Raw genomic sequence first — 16,913 nt, 5'->3', positions numbered from 1 at the left:
TTTCTACAGTATTTCATATTGGTAATTTTCTTGAATTTTTTCATCTCTAATCGTAAATTGCATATGTGAAAACTTACCGGACATCAATTTCTTTTGTTATATTTATATAATATATCTTAGAAGTAAAAACTATTTGGGTATGTTTGGGGTGAGGTTTTAGGAGGAAAAGGATTAGGAAATTGGGCCAAACCGTGTTTGGCCCAAGGGTTATGATAAAGGGGGATTAGGATATCCTAATCCCTAAATAACTCTATCTTATCCTATTTTTACTTTTTTACAACCCTACATTACCCTACCCAAACAATCCAATCAAAAATTTATTATTGTTTTTTAAATTACTACAATCATAACTCTTCTCCCAAACACATATTACCATAACACTACTATCATAATCCCTCCTCCAAACACATACCATCATAACACTACCTTTCATATTTTCTCTCCCAAACACATATTACCATAACACTACCAATAATAATCTATTCCCCAAACACATATTATCATAACACTAGGATTATCATAATCCTAGGATTATTATAATCCTTTTCCTCCATAACTCTTTCCTTCCCCCAAACACACCCTTTATGTGTATTTTTTATAAAATGAAAAAAACTACGTACTTCTTTTTTCAATATAACGACATTTGAAGATTGAGTCTCTGAACTCTAATTAGGATGATGAAGAAGATCATAATAATTACCACAAAAGTAAGCTCAATTTGACAAAAGAAAATTTTTCGTCCTGATTATATATCTATCGGTTAACACCATCAAATTTATTTTAATAGGATAAACATTGGGGTATTTTAAAATATAGTAAAAGAATCGAAACTATTTACAAAGTGTAGCAAAATCTATCCAGTTCTCCCGAGTTCATTTAAAAATAATTTTGCTATATTTTATAAATAGTTTCAATTTTTCTCTATCCATAATAATTGCTCTAAACGTCGCATGAGACTTATAAATTTTGTTGATTAAACCCTAAACATTTTCACAAACGAAAATCGATTCAAACCCTCAATTAAATTTGTACTATTTCTATAAACTCATGCGTGTAAAAATGGAATGAATTGATGTTTTCCAAACGTAATCTCGAGTCCAACTTTATTCGCTTAATTAAAACAGTTATATATTTCACACGATATTTTCAAAGCGAAAGTTTCAATTAGAAAGAAAACGACCGCAATAATAAAAAGTGAAAGGGTCTTAGTACATTTCCACGTCTAGAAGGAAACACACACACACTTACTTCCAAAATTGCACGTCTAAATTCAAAAAATTAATTAAAGTCAAACACCATAATTAATTTCGGTTTACTTTTTTGTTTATCTTAATTAAATAAAAATCTACATTTCGGTTTACAGTTATTAACTGTCTTCACCTCCTTATCATTATTGATATTATGTTTTTGTTTTAATTAAGGTTTAATCTAAGTGATTTATCATAAATAAAAATAAAAGTGACAATTATGGTTGTTCTATATAGTTCATAGACCAATCATTTTAGTTAAATAATCCCAATATACAAGATTGAATCTTTTGATCTTGATGTGAAAGAAAGTTAATTGCTTTATTTCAACAAAATTAATTAACCCATGAACTTGCTTTTTAAATATTTTATTCTATTAAAGGAAAAAAAAAAAGAATTAAAGTTGACACTTGAGAGTATATATCATATAATATAATAATAATTAATGTGCTGCCTAATTCTTATCATCTCAAGATCTATCTTCTTTTATGCAATAAAGCAAATAAATTATATCATAAAACGCAACCTATTATTTATCATCCTCTATGAGGATAGAGAGACACGTTAGGGTTTCTGAATTTTTGGTCATCCATTTTTAAAAAGAGAACATAATAATGTTACATACTAACACATGAGTATAGCTTGATTGGAACGGATATTGTATTATCATTCTCAAAGTTTGGAGTTAAAAAATTCACGATGCGCAAAATTTAACTTGGAAAAACTAAAAAAACAAGAAATAATCTCTAATCAATTCAATTACAAAGAAAACATTCCGCTAAATACAACGTGCACTACTCATATCACTAAGTTAGTATATCATGCTAAAAGTACTTCACGAGTAATTGGGGATAATTTAAAATCAAACCATGAGCTTGTTTTTATAGTATTTGAAGAGTTCTATCGGTTTTATTCTTAAACATTTTCGACGTGAGACAACTACTCTTCTAATATTTTAAAAATCCAACACATGAGAGGTGATCCTTAGCTCAACTAAAAATGTTAAACTTGTAATTGAATCTAGCTCGTAACAATGTGGTGGTTATCGCCATGGGCTCCAAAACTTAATTAAGTCAATAGCAATGCAATAACGAGCTAGAAAAGCATGTGTGTAAGAGATTTTCTATCATAGTTATGAATTGGCCATTAGCAAATCTTTTGCTAGTGTAGTCTCTAAAACCAACTACGTTCCCAAGCTCAAGTTTGGGCGAAGACCACCTTGGCTACGTGCATCCGAATGAGCCGACGACACATGTCCTTGATAACTTAGGCATATGAAAAGGCTGAATTAATCCAAGTGGTCCTTTTTAAAGTGGTGTGAATTATTATAGTAGTGGAGGTAGTCGTTTATATGTACCATTTGGATATTGTTTATGCACACATCTCTTTCACTTAAAAGAGGGAAATGAAACACATACATGCATATATACTCCTTTTTTACTGATCAATATCAGTACAATTTTCTTGTAAGAAAAACAAAGGAAACAATACTGTAAAAGGAAAAAGAACTTAATAATTAACATATAATGGCAAACTCAATTATTTAGAAAAAGGAGAACCAAATAATAAGATATTGAAACCATGTTTGAAGGTTTGTTACGTTTTGCCATATCAATCAGAGCTTGTTTGGGATTGTGTCTACCATTGATAATGGAACCTGCTATCATCATCTTGCTCATGCAGCAGTTGAGTTTGATAATTTTATGATTAGTTTTGGTTATTGTAGCTCTTATATATTAATTCCTTCTGTAAAGAAAATGGTAGGGATCAATTTCTTTTGTACTACTGGGTGGTTTTTCTCAACTATTTCAGAGGATTGTGCAGTTTTTAGTGTTAATTAAAATGTTCCTTTTTTTAAAGAAAAAAAAAAAAAGTGAAAGACTCACACCAAACCAACAGCCATAAAGCTTAAAAAAAAGTAATGTTTCCATTGATTTTGATTCTAAAATCAATTTTTTCTTTACCCTACCAAATATATAATAGCATTCAATTCCACAACTTATTCAACTTTATCAAAAGAAGATACATCTCTTTAATGTTTTTTTTCCTTTCTTTTCCTTGACATCTCCTCTTCCATAGTACTCTCCTTTATTTTAACCCTAATTCCTCCACATTTCAAACTTTCATTAAAACAAAAACAAAAAAAACCAATTTAATTATAAACATAAAATGAATATTTACTGTATTATTATCATTTACAGTAACTTTCCATTTAATTACATCGTCTCTTTTCTTAATTATATGGAGTATGATGTAATTAATTAAACCAATACCACTAACAAGGAGACAATAATAATAATAATAATCAACCACTTTGTAATAATTCAAAATTACAATTAGGGTTTCGAATATCACAATATTAAAAAGGAAAACAAAAGCATTACAGTATTATTATTTTTTTTTCCTCCAATATTAAAAAAGACAAAAGATAATTGATCTTGTGAAGAAGTACGATCCGTCGAGAATCAGTACTCGGTGGTTTTTTTTTAGGTATACAAAGTGAAGACGACATGTCGTTTGTTCACTCAAAAAGCATTTTGTGGAAAATCGACAAACACTTCTATACAGCTCAGGTTTCTTCTTCTTCTTCTTCTTCTTCTTCTTCTTCTTCTTCTTCTTCTTCTTCTTCTTCTTCTTCTGTTCGAAAAATATATACGGAATACATAACATGACACGTCACGTCAAAACGACTTCGTATGGTTTCGTTTCCGATTTCACCGGCCCCACATCCGGTGGTACGGCGACGGCGATTCCATCCCCGCCGTTATCCTCTGCTGTTTCAGATTACTATAAAACCGTTTAATAAACGCTTCCGCCGCTTCATCCACCTTGTGGTCCCCACACTCATCCTTCACCGGAAACGGCGAGTCCGTTACCCTAACCATCGGACTCATCCCAAACTTCACCATAGGCGACGGTGGCGCCACCTCAACCTCCACCGCCGTCGCAGTCGCGGGCACCGCTTCGTTGTTCAGCATCTCCAGCACTCGTTTAACAGCGCTAACAGTGGTAACATCGTTATACTTCTGGTTCTGGTGGTGTTTGCCGCTGCGCTTTCCGTAGATCTGCAGCGCTGGAAAAGCAGGGCTGTTGCTACAGCTAAACTCGTAATCCTGAGGAGCAATGGCGATGGATTGAGCTATGTCGGTAGTAGCCGTCCGGCAACTGAGCCTACCGGGGGTTTGGTGGAGATGCATTAGATTGAACATGGCTTTTCCGGCTAATTTGCCTCTCTTCATCATCAAATGAAGATCAGACATTACGATTCGGCCTTTTGATAACTCCTTACGTAGCATCAACACAATTGCTCGTACCATATTCCAGAATTTCTTCGCCGCCATAGCTTGTCTTCGCTCGATTTCCATTAATCACAGTTCGTAACTATGAGTTGATCTCTAGAGAGAGTTTTTTTGGTTGTTTGATTTTTAGGGTTTTCTGATATTGAGCGAAACGGGAAGAAAGGGGTATTTAAATAGAAATGAAAATAATTAATTATAGTTTAATAATGATTGACTAATTGTGATTTACTTGAAGGCGCGTGAAATGAAAGCGCGATGGAAAGTTCGAATTAAGTGGGGAGTTGTACTGCACGCGCTTTAGATGAGGAGATTACTTGCATTATTTGTTTTTGTTTTTTCTTTTCTCTTTTTGAATAATAATTTCCGAAATTCCTGTGGAATTGGAGGAGTGAATGACGAATATGCCCATGAGATAGAAATGGAATTACTTAAGTAAGCCACTAAGCTTTTTAATTAAGATAATATTATTAGTAAGTTTAGTCGTTATTATGAGTGCAATCATTATGTTATGCTAAAAGAGAGATTAACTTCTCCCACTAATTTAACTATAATTTAAAAATCTAACTTGTAAAAGTATAGGTTATAAATTATAATGATAAATCTTGAAATTAATCTTTGTTTTATTCTTATATTTATCACTTAAAAAAAGATAAATTATAAAAACGGGTTGTAATTATATATTCAAATTTTAATTTTTTTTTATGATAAGTTCGATGGTGTAATGTCTTATTTGGTTTTATTTTATTTTTTTTCTAAATTTCTAAAATTGTTTATATTTCTATGTAAGTTTTCTTTTGAAAAATTATCATTTTAATACTTATTTATAACATTGTAATGAAGTATGATTAATACACAACAAAAAAATGTTAATTCCATGCAAAAATTATGACAATATGTCCATAATTTTTTTTATCAGTGTAATTTACAATATCAATAATTTTTTGGTTTAAAAACGTTTAATATAACAAAAATAAAATAACCAAACTTAAAAAAGAAAATATGATGATGAAAACATAAAAATTTGCTATATTTTAGAAATATTTTTGTTTATTTTAATATATATGGAAACGTTGTTTTATTAATTAGCCACGTACGCATGTGTAATTTTTTTTCTAAATGATCATAATACACGATCGCGTATCAAATTTAAACGATATTAGTTTACGGTCGTGTATCCAAATCTAAACGATCGTGTATCCATATTTCAATCGTATACTAATATCTTTTATATTTGGTACAAACCAAATAACACTTTGAAAAACAAATAATCCAATGATTGAAAACAAACATCGTGATTTCAAAAAGATATAAAAGAAAAATTGCAGAAGAAGGAAGAAATTAGACCCACGCAGAATTCAAAAGTGACGGAAAAAAACTTAGATATTTTTTAAAAACGATCGGACTCACGGTCTTTTTGATTTTGTTACACGCGCCAAATGTTTTAGGTTTTTCTTTTTGTTATATTTACGAAACATCAATTGAATTTGAAGAGCATGAAATTTTAAAATATTATTAATTTTCAATTCACTTGCAAAAAAGAAAAAATCTCAGGTTGATAAAAATAATATAATTAATTTAAAGAGAAGAAAAAAAGAAAAGAAAAAGAAGTAGGAGTCCGCCCGTTGATTGGAAGCATAGTATGGTTTCTTTGACGTTAAGTCTTCAACATTGGCGGGTGCAGGACGGACAACCCCAACCACGTGGTCCTCTACATGACCACCACGTGGCTTCTCCTTTCTCAAACCTTTTTACCACCAAATTTAGACGCAAGTGAATTTGGTTTTTTCTTTCTCCTCCTTGAGAGTCGTGGCAATCATTTTAAAATACTCTAAATACACAAATGATTGTAAGTTTGTTTGAAAAAAATCCAAATCCGCAACGTTTTTTAAAACTTTGAAATGTTTAAAGCGATCAATTAATTGAATAACGGTCGGTTTGTACCTTTTTGTGCTTCAGGTCTGTTTGTCATAGTTAGTTCGATAAATGGTTTGATTAGAAAACTGACTCCGATGAATCAATGTTCACTCTTAAATATTGGAAGAACTAAATTTGACGACCATGTAAATTCTAAAACGATATACTTTGAAAGTTCTAATTCCTAAACTATAAGCCCAAAATCCTACTAATGAAAAGTTTTAGGAGGTGTTTAGGACGAGGAGTAACTTATAATAGCCTGTATTTGAGATGTAGACTATTATCTCAGTTTTTGTCGGCGTTAATTCTTTTCTTTTATGGTGGCTGTCACTGGAATTTCGACTTTGGCTTGGTCTTCTACTTTTACTTGGTAAATGTTTGGAGCTTAGTGAGAGAGTGTGTCAAGAAGAAAAGAAACGGGCAGATTAGTAAAATATCAGGGTCAAACAATAACCTACTCCACTCTTCTCTAATCCTAACGACAAATAGCTGACCTTAGAGTTTATGATTTTAGATTTTTGTATCCCATGTCTTAATTAGCAAAATAAGAAATAATGCAGAAATTGTCAAAATAACATCAAGTAAGCAACAAAAATCATCATTTTTAATATTGACTTTTAATTATTATTAACTAATAAATAAAACTGTTTTGGTTCAAATTAATTGGTATTTGAAATTAAATAGGTAGAAATGGAGATGATATATATATTTTGTTATAAGATGTTGAACATATACCACCTTGTATTAATTTTGATGATGGTAACTATGTTTATTCCTATACTTTTTCTAAATGTCTATTTTGCTATTTACCTTTCTTTTTCTTTTTACAAAAATACTATTTGGTACTTAGTATTATTTTCATTAAATGACCTTAAGCCCTAAATATCAACCAAAATGCACATTAACCCCATATATACTAAATTCATGCTTTGACCCATTTGCATTAAATTAACCAAATATGACTCGAAGAGACCATATCTTAAGTTAGAATTTTACTAATAGTATGTCTTTATAATTTTATAATAAGTAAATTTGATTTCATTCTTAAAACTCTTGTTACAACCAAAACCTTTTATTGAATCATAGGTTCGGTAGCAAGTACCATAATAGCAAGATTAAAATATTGACGTTGATGTCGATATCGAGGCTTCAACTTTACGGATATATGAACAAAATATCGATATCTATAGATATTTCTAAAAGTCGAAAAATTTATTTAGATTAACAACTAATTTGTTTTTAGTCCAAAACTAAGTTATGAACGTAGTTATTGGCATTTCTATTCATATTAGACGAAATAGATGATATATTATCTTTTACAAGCATATATAATATCCAAACTTTGGATTTACATATATATCTACAAATATAACAACATATCCTTGAATATTTTAATTCTTATGCAACAATACTCAAATTCTTGTTGTTTTTTTGCAAACCACACTTTTTTGAATTACAAAATTCACCATTTCAACAAGTGGGTCGGAGTATCGTTCGTGATTAGTTGGATGAGAACACTTGGAACGTATATATAACATATGTTGTGTGTGTTTTAAACTAGTGATGTTAAAAAGTTTTGGCTCTATGGTATTGAATGAATGTTTATGAACATGATGTTGATGGCCATTCGAATATCGTTGAAGGCTCACTCCATTACTCTCTCTAATACCAATGCCTTTCTTTCCATCTTAACTTCAGCCTCAAACAATATGGGCTTCGGCCCATTAAGGCTACGTCAAAAAGTAAATCCGGCCCACTTCCTTATTGGGCCAAAATTTAGGCTCAATTTGTTTCTCTTACAATGATGGTTATTTTAATGATAATAATGAATTGTACATTAACGTTTGAAAAAAGTGGTAAAAATAGAAAAAATATATTGATAATAGACTTCTATGTATCGGTAATAATATAGTCTATCGGTGATAGATTTTTATCATCGATACATTTTGACAAATTTTGTTATATTTAATTTTTTTTTAAATATGACTATATATATTAATACTTTAAATCTAATTGTTATATTTGTAGCTGTCATAATTTAAGATGTAAAGTATCTAGTTTGTTATTCATACAAATACATCCACGAACAAACGCAAGTATATTGATCTCCATATAATTGGATTTTTTTAAAGGCAATTATCTGATTTAGTTTATAATTTTGGAAATTATAAACATGATTCTACTTCTAAATTTTCAATAAGTTAAATAATTTATTAAAAATATCAAAATTGGTAAGTTGCCATTTTTTTAAAAAAAATATTACTTTTTATTTAGGATTTTTTTAAATAACAAACCAACAAAATATTTTCAATGTATTGAACAATTTTAAAAACAGAAAAAGCCCACAAGCTCACAATGAAAAATACAAAAAAAAAAAAGCCACATCAACACCCGGTTAATCGACCGCACGCGCGTATGTAATAATTCTTTTTCTAAATGATCATGATAACCGATCATGTAGGAAATGATACACCGGCCACACATGCGTATAACTCTCCTTTTAAACGATCATGATATGCGATCTTGTAGGAAATGATATGATCTTGAATCAAGATGGTTTATATATTGGTAAACGATCTTGGTATATTTATATCTCGGTATTATATTGCGTACCAAGATCTAAATGATCGTGTACCAACTCTAAATAATCTTGGTTCACGATCATGATCTTTTATATTTATTACAAGATCGTGTACGAAGATCTAAACGATTTTTGTTCAAGATCGTATATTAAGATTTTTTATATTTGGTAAACGATCTTGAACCAAGATCGTTTACATATAGAAGAGAAAATATACGAGAGATCACGAAGATCGTTTACCAAATGGGAACTTGAAGAAGTGAAAAAAGAAAGAAAAAAGATGAGAGATAACGAAGAAGGAAGAAATTACTAGAAGAGAATCACAAACAAGAACTGGAAATATGAAACTAAAATCACAAGCAAGAATAAGTGGGAATATGAAAAAGAAGTAACAACATGAAGATGAGATGAATAAATCATATAGAAGAAAAAAAAAGTGAAAAACCTTTTTCAATATTCAAGTGCAAACCTGAAAATTTATACTATAATTATTTAATTTGATTTCAATCAAAATCAAATTAAAGATAATCTAGGTAAAATTATTCTTGTGTAAAAATTCTATTTAAAGAAAATTAAATACTATTCTTTCGATTTTATCATTTGCATTTAATTTTATTGTTAAATCTATGCATTTAAAGAAGTTTTATAGGCATTGTAGTTATTTAATTATTTTTGTAAATGATGTAACTTTCTATTATCAAGGTACAAATTGTGTTTCACCATATATTTGAGTAAATTTGATTTTGTGGAATTTGAAATTTAAAATTGTATTGTTTAGTGTAAGTGGATACAGACTGTGGATATATTCATTTAATTCTAATATCCAGAGCTTTCCCACCTTGTTAATTCTTTCAACCTCTTCCAAATGAATGAATAGGATCTCGAAAAAGTTTTCATAGGCCTTACAACTCGAATTCATTTGCTTTTGTGTCCAAAGGTTAGCCTTGGGTCTAGACTTATAGAGTTAGGTTTAAACTTAGTCGGTCCATAAATCTAGGGGTGTAAATGAGTTGGGTTGGAAGACATTCTCAACCCAACCCATATTTTCGAGTTGGTTGGATTGCCAATATGAATAACTCGAATTAAGTTTCCAACCTCAACCCAACTCGAAAAAAATCAAAATTTTCAACCAAATTCAACCCACATTTTAAACTAACACAACCCAACCCATATAATATGGTTGGATAGTCCGGATTGTCAGATTGTTCGAGTTATTCTTACACCCCTACATGGATCTACAAAATTTTGGTTTGATTGACATTTAATTTAAGTCATGCTAAGCCTATTTTTACTTTAAATTAGACATGAGTCCAAATATTAATAAAAAAATTGAATTAATTAAACAAATTGATGAACTATTTATGATTTGTCCAAAATATTTCGTGAGAGTTGATTTTTCCTAAAAATTTGAAATTAAAATTTTGAACATTCTATATATTAAAATAAAAAAAATTAGGGACATTTTCAAAATTAGGAAAATATCGAAACTATTTTCAATCCGGAAAATAATTTATTAAGTGATTAATAGTTATAATGAAGTTTTTAAGACTTAGAAGCAAATGGTCGCTTTGGCCGAGTGGTTAAGGCGTGTGCCTGCTAAGTACATGGGGTTTCCCCGCGAGAGTTCGAATCTCTCAGGCGACGTTTCCCTTTTTTGTTTCGATGATGTGATGATGAGTGTTGGTTTTGTTCACAATAAAAACACTAATTAACACATTACAGCATACCATTATTACTCAATATTACCGCAAAATTCATATAATTTCTCCTCTTGATTATACCAATGCTTATCACTTTCTTGCAGTTCCACTTATGACTATTTCAAACAACTTTCCTCCCCACAACATACAAAAAGATGATCAACAAAATAAGTTATATATAGTTTTATATAATATTATTGTAGATATATATCGTAAAGATGGATAAGAACACTTTTTTTGTGTCGTGTAAAATTATGTACCAAATATATTTATATAATGTACTGTCAGATGCACCATCACTTGCCTACCAAAAGAAAAGGAACAACGGAATGGTCTCCTCTCTCTTTTTTCTTTTTCCTTCCTCTTTTCTGTAAGTCTATTTTTAAAAAAAAAATTGAATTTTGTTTGATCTTATTATTTATATTTTCAAACTTGTGTATTGATTATTTTAAAATAATTATGAAATAAAAATAAAAATTAACTTTGACGATAGTAACCATGAAAAAACATCGATAATTTTTTAAACTTGGGACTAAACTGAAAATTTTTTGGGGAGTATTTGAGATAAAGAGTATATTATTATAATTTTAAACTATTACAGTTGGATTATAATAATGTATTGTGTTTGATATGTGAATTATTTCAGTCTAAAAAGAAAATATTAAAAATCTTAGGAAAGAATACAAAAAATGATGAAAGATTTTGAAATATTGTTGACTATTGTTGATATATGAAGCACAAAATAATATATATCGTACCAAAAGGTGATTATTATAGTAAAAATCAATATTTAATAATGTAGAAATCCATTTATATAAAGAGAGAGAGAAAAAGACCGTTGCAAATATAACAATTAAATTCAAAATATTTTTTGAATAATAAATAAATATAGCAAAATCCGTTGATGAATAAAATAAAATTTTCATTCCTAAGTTCATTATTTTTATAATTTAGTGGGGTTAGTGGAAGGTTCCGTGAACGACATATCGAAATTTGATATATAAAAATATGCAGCGAAACGTTTGTGAGAAATGGGCAATGATTATGTAAAGATAAATGGATGACTCAGAAACGACTCATCGACTTGGAATCTTATCGAATCTACCAAGAATCCAAAAGATAAATGTTTGTATTTTTTTCTTTCTTTCTTTCTTTTTGATAATTAAAACGATAAATATTGTTCATATGACTCAGCTCTTGAAATATTCATCCAATCTCAATGTATTGCATATACATAATGGATGAAAGAGAGAGAGATTCTTTTGTTCTACTTTGTTTATAAAATGCACAATACATATGATATCATAAATTTTCTAATTAAGATCGTAATAATTAGTTAGGCAATTTCTGTTGATTTAAAAAAAAAAATGAATCACAAGAGACAGAGACAGAAAAAAAAATTATCTATTTAAACTTTTTTCGCTACAAATTTAAAATAATTTGGTTAAATTTATGACTAAAAGTAATTTTTAATCTCAATTTAACTATGAAAACCAACTCATCTAATTACAACTTGTTATAATAAAAGACTTTATATGAAGAGGACTTCTTGTTAAAATAATTTGGTTTTGTGACATCCTAGTCATAAATATAATTAATAATACCTTACATCATGTCCCTAATATGCCAATAATTATTGCATAAGTATGGAAAGTCGGAGTGACATCAACTTTCCAAGAGTTTGTTTTATTATTATAATAGTGAGAAATCGAAACGGTCAAGACTTGTGACTTGTAAAATTAGAGATAAAAACGTCTCACCATTAAAATTAATTAAAATGAATATCAACATGCTAAACATGTATGATTGGTTAAAGTCTAATTAAATTAAAAAATTGGACTTAAATATTCTTCATTTATGATCGAACAAATAAGTCCTTAAATTGAAGGATCGTGAATCAAATGTAATTGAAAGAAAATAGATTCTAATTTATTAAATAATATGGGTCTTTTTTTTTTTTTTTACGATGACGATATATTATTTTTAATAAAAAAAGATTTTGTATAATAAAAAATTTGGTGTGAAGAAGACTTTTTGAAATTCCAATTCTTTTTCCATAAACTAATCTTGTTAAAATAAATTGATTTTATGACATCCTAGTCATAGAAAATAAATAATAATTTCTTAAGCTAGCATCATCCCTTAATATGAAATGTTGGAGTTTGTTGTCAACTTTCACACATTAACGTTTTTTGTTATTATTAAAATACATTTGTGAAAATGAGACTCGTAGGTCGAACTTTCAATTTTAGAGGAGAGAGTCCATCAAAATTACTATTAAAAGAAGCAGACTTTTGAAAAAAGACGAAGATGATTCAAATTTATCAATTATCATGAATAAATAAAATCATAAATGTTTAATCTATTTTGATTAATTTATATCGTAAAACTTTTGTAAGTGAATCGTCAAATTAACTAAAGATGAATTATCCTCTCCAAAATTTCTACTGAAGTAGAATGAAAACATCTTTCCACTAATATAGACAAAGACAAGGCGATGAAAAAAAACCATGCATATTAATGAAGACAGTAGGAAGGGATGATTGAAAATATAACAATCAGATAAAAATATTAGCATATATATACAATAATATTTCTAGAAAAAAATTTAGGTGACAAAATCACCCGACATACGATTGTTCAAAGCAAATCACACTTAACTTAAGAGTTTTCATGATCGTGTCACTGAAGAGGAATATGCTTTGGTATATACGGTACTATGGAATGAAGATGCTTTAGTATAATTAGTGTTATTTATTTCTGTAAGCGCCATTTCTTAATTATATAGTCACGTACTCATGATCTCATTCATTTGGACGTGTTATTGATTAATTCATATACTCCTTTTGAATTTGGGCTTTAAATGGCCACCATCTTTTGCTATGGCAGTTTGTTAGGTGAATCATATCTTACTAGGAGACGTTTCATCTCTAATACCCTCGATACATTCTAGATTCAAAAATATTTATCTCATAATTTAGGATTTGGATTGTCACCCGATTGCCTCAGTATTTTGTTACATATCCCATGTGATTGGACAACATCATTCTTGCTTTGTTTTTATCTGCTTCTTATAAGTGAAGTTTTTTTAACGGTAAACCAACACGAGTCATTTTAGTATGTTTTTGTTCTCACTTGCATATTTTTAGAAATATGTATAGGATGAGGTTACACAACATATATTTGCTCTAAGCCAAGCATACTTAAATTAAAATTCACACAATTGAGCCATAAAAAAGGTAGATCCATTTTATTAGTGTTGGAGTGTCTTAAATTTGTTCTTCGAACTGCCAACTACAACTTCTAAAAACTCAAGTTGTATTTATATTGTCGTATTTATTTATTTTATTTTCAATTTCAATCTAAGCTTTAGAGAAGTGTATTATGTAAAATTTTTAACTCTAGAGATACTTCAGATTTTGAATTATTTTATCCTGGCCACAAACGTAGCTAATATAATGTTAGCGAATCATTTAAATTATTTTATCTCGATTTATTAGTATTTACGCTTTTTTTCTTATCTTTATTTGTCGATTTTAGAATAGTGGTTACATATATTAGGTATATGTTGAAGAAAACACTTTATATGGCTTGTAGAAGAGGACAAGAATTGGGACACTTCTTTCTAAGTCTTCATATTCTATTTCTCTAAGAGGAAAAAAAAAAAAAAAAACACCACACATGGTCAAAGTTTCTTTTATAATTATTATTATTTTAGATAACTTTTTTCACAAAAAAATAAATAAATAAATAAATAAAAATAAGTTTATAATTAAAAAATACCCGACAAAAAAAGAGAAGGTCTAAGAGACAACTAAGAGATTACGATAAATAAAAGTATCACTCTTCTTTTGTATCATAATCTCAATCACTTTTCTTGTTTTCTCGTTGTATGTTTGGATGGACTTTCTAGCTATTTAGTACTTATGAGTGAAAAAAATGTTTATGATACTTTTTTTTTATTGAATAAGTAAATTTGTTTTTTTAATAAATAACATGTTCTTCGAATTATATGTAATTAATTATCGTTATTTATACGAAAGTAATTTATAATTTCTTTTGCAATAAATAAGGCGCCACGATAAAATATCATACGGACTATCCAAACAAGAGGTTTTAATTTAGACGATTTTAAAATTTTTTTGGCTCCATGCACATAAGAATTTGAAATCATTTCTATCTATATCCCAACTCCAAACCCGAGTATAAATGAATTTAATTCAACGTGTAAAGAATCAAGAAGTCTTGGTATATAATTTTTATATAAGTCTTAAAAATAAATTTTTTTATATAAGAAATTGAAAAAAAAAAGTTATTTTATCTTATTAAATTTGTATGGTACACTAAGCATAATTTTGGAGGAGAGTCTTTGGTACTTTTGTTTCTTTTGAAAGTATTTCTATCAAAATTAAGAATTTGAATTTGAATTAGATAAATGGAATTTAAACTAACTATTATTTTGTTTTTATTTTATTTTTTAATTCTTACCCTTTTTTCTTCTTTAAATTTTAGTTTTAATATTAATATTTTGTCAAAGTATAAACTTTTTATTAAATAAATAAAGAAGCTATTTTCAAATACAGCAAAATGAACAAAAATATTTATAAAATATAATAAAACATGACAGTTTGACAACGATGAACTGCTATAAACCATAATAGATTATTATTATACGTATCATGATAAACACAAATGGTGGTTTACAGTAGTCTATCACAGATAAATTGTGATATTTTGTTATATTTGTAAATATTTTCAAAAGTTTTGTTATACAAAATAATTTTTCTAAAAGTAAAATAATAAACTATGAAAAAGTAAATATTTTTTAAAATAACATTTTAATCCTTACAGCCTACTTTTTAGTTGATTGATCATAAATATAAAAGAAAGCATTCCATAAATAATGTAATTTCATTTTCATGGGATTCTTTAGTACATTTGAAAGACTCATAAACAATTAAAGTGTTTACACAAATAAATATATAAATTAAAGTTCCCTTTCAAATCTAGTCATTTCTTCAAATTATTTTTTTTTAATCAAATTTAACTCATTAATTTTGCCTTATTTGTTAATAACTTTAAAGAAATAAAAACACCAATATTATATTTAGGAGTCAATTTCAAAAATAGTTTATGTACAAATATTGTATATATCAAATAATTCTTGCATTTTTTAAAATTTGAATGATATGTTTGATAACTCACTTGTTTTTCTTTCTTAAAAATTCGTTTATGAAAAATAGGTATGTTTGGTATAGCTAGTTATTTTATTTTATTTTTTTTAAAAAATAAGAAACTGCTTTTAAAATTATGGAGAAAAATCGAAAACGAAAGAAAGAAGGTTTAAAAAATGGGTATTTTCAAATTTAGTAAAATAAATTAAAATATTTACAAACTATAACAAATTTTTGAATTCTATCGATGATAGAAACCGATAAACTAAGCATATCAGTATCTATTAATGTTTATTATTGATATGAAATTTACTATATTTTGTAAATATTTTGTCAAATTTGTCATTTTTTACGATTCTCTTCTTAAAAAAAATAAATAAAAAACAAAATAAGTTACCGAATATTTGTATGGTTTTTGTTTTTAGTAAACAAAAATTTAAAAAACAGAGAAAAATAAAAACTAAAACCTAAAGTGGTTAACAAAACAAAACATGACCTAAAAAATCAATAAGAGTTAATTAGTTGATAATATTTTGATCGCTTAACAATGTTTGGTCGAGTGAGATTGTTGTAACCTAGTCGTGTTGCCTTTTGGTTATTCTAATTTTTTTCTTTATGTTAGTGAAATAACTATTAATATGATGCGAATAAATGTTTGTAAATTTTAAAATTAAATGTAAAAACATAATTAATCCAAAATCCTGTTAAGAAATTTACAGGCGGTTTGTCTTTCTAGAACGTAGACAATCGAAATATTTATATACCCAAAATTATAGATGTAAAAATTAGAGATGTCTAACATTCTTATATATCCATATTTGTTTGTTTAAAAATATTTTTAAAGATATTTGAGAATACTTTGATAATTGTGTTTACTTCCAAAGATTTATGCTTGAAAATATCTTAAATCTTCCTAATGTTTTAAGAATGGCCTAATAACTATTCGTTAATTTATAATTAACTTAATATATGTTTAACTTACAACACATTTGTTTTTA

At 27.9% G+C, this 16,913-nt stretch overlaps 1 protein-coding gene and 1 non-coding gene across 2 annotated transcripts; one reads left to right on the top strand and one right to left on the bottom strand.

Moving 5' to 3' along the window:
- Positions 1 to 3,961: 3,961 nt before the first annotated feature.
- On the bottom strand, positions 3,962 to 4,588 carry LOC107991121 (uncharacterized). Its single transcript, XM_017045467.2, has one exon. The coding sequence runs from the start codon at positions 4,586 to 4,588 to the stop codon at positions 3,962 to 3,964; it is 627 nt and encodes a 208-aa protein (XP_016900956.2).
- Positions 4,589 to 10,603: 6,015 nt separating this feature from the next.
- Positions 10,604 to 10,685, top strand: TRNAS-GCU (transfer RNA serine (anticodon GCU)). Its single transcript has one exon. It is a non-coding gene; the product is annotated as a tRNA-Ser (tRNA).
- The last annotated feature ends 6,228 nt before the right edge of the window (positions 10,686 to 16,913 follow it).

The sequence above is a fragment of the Cucumis melo genome, chromosome 2 (genome assembly GCF_025177605.1).
Source record: "Cucumis melo cultivar AY chromosome 2, USDA_Cmelo_AY_1.0, whole genome shotgun sequence".
Taxonomy (NCBI): domain Eukaryota; kingdom Viridiplantae; phylum Streptophyta; class Magnoliopsida; order Cucurbitales; family Cucurbitaceae; genus Cucumis; species Cucumis melo.
This window is presented reverse-complemented; position numbering and strand designations above follow the sequence as displayed.

What these genes read in the sequence shown, in the direction of transcription:
- LOC107991121 (XM_017045467.2), bottom strand. Translation starts at nt 4,588, where the DNA reads ATGGCGGCGAAGAAATTCTGGAATATGGTACGAGCAATTGTGTTGATG.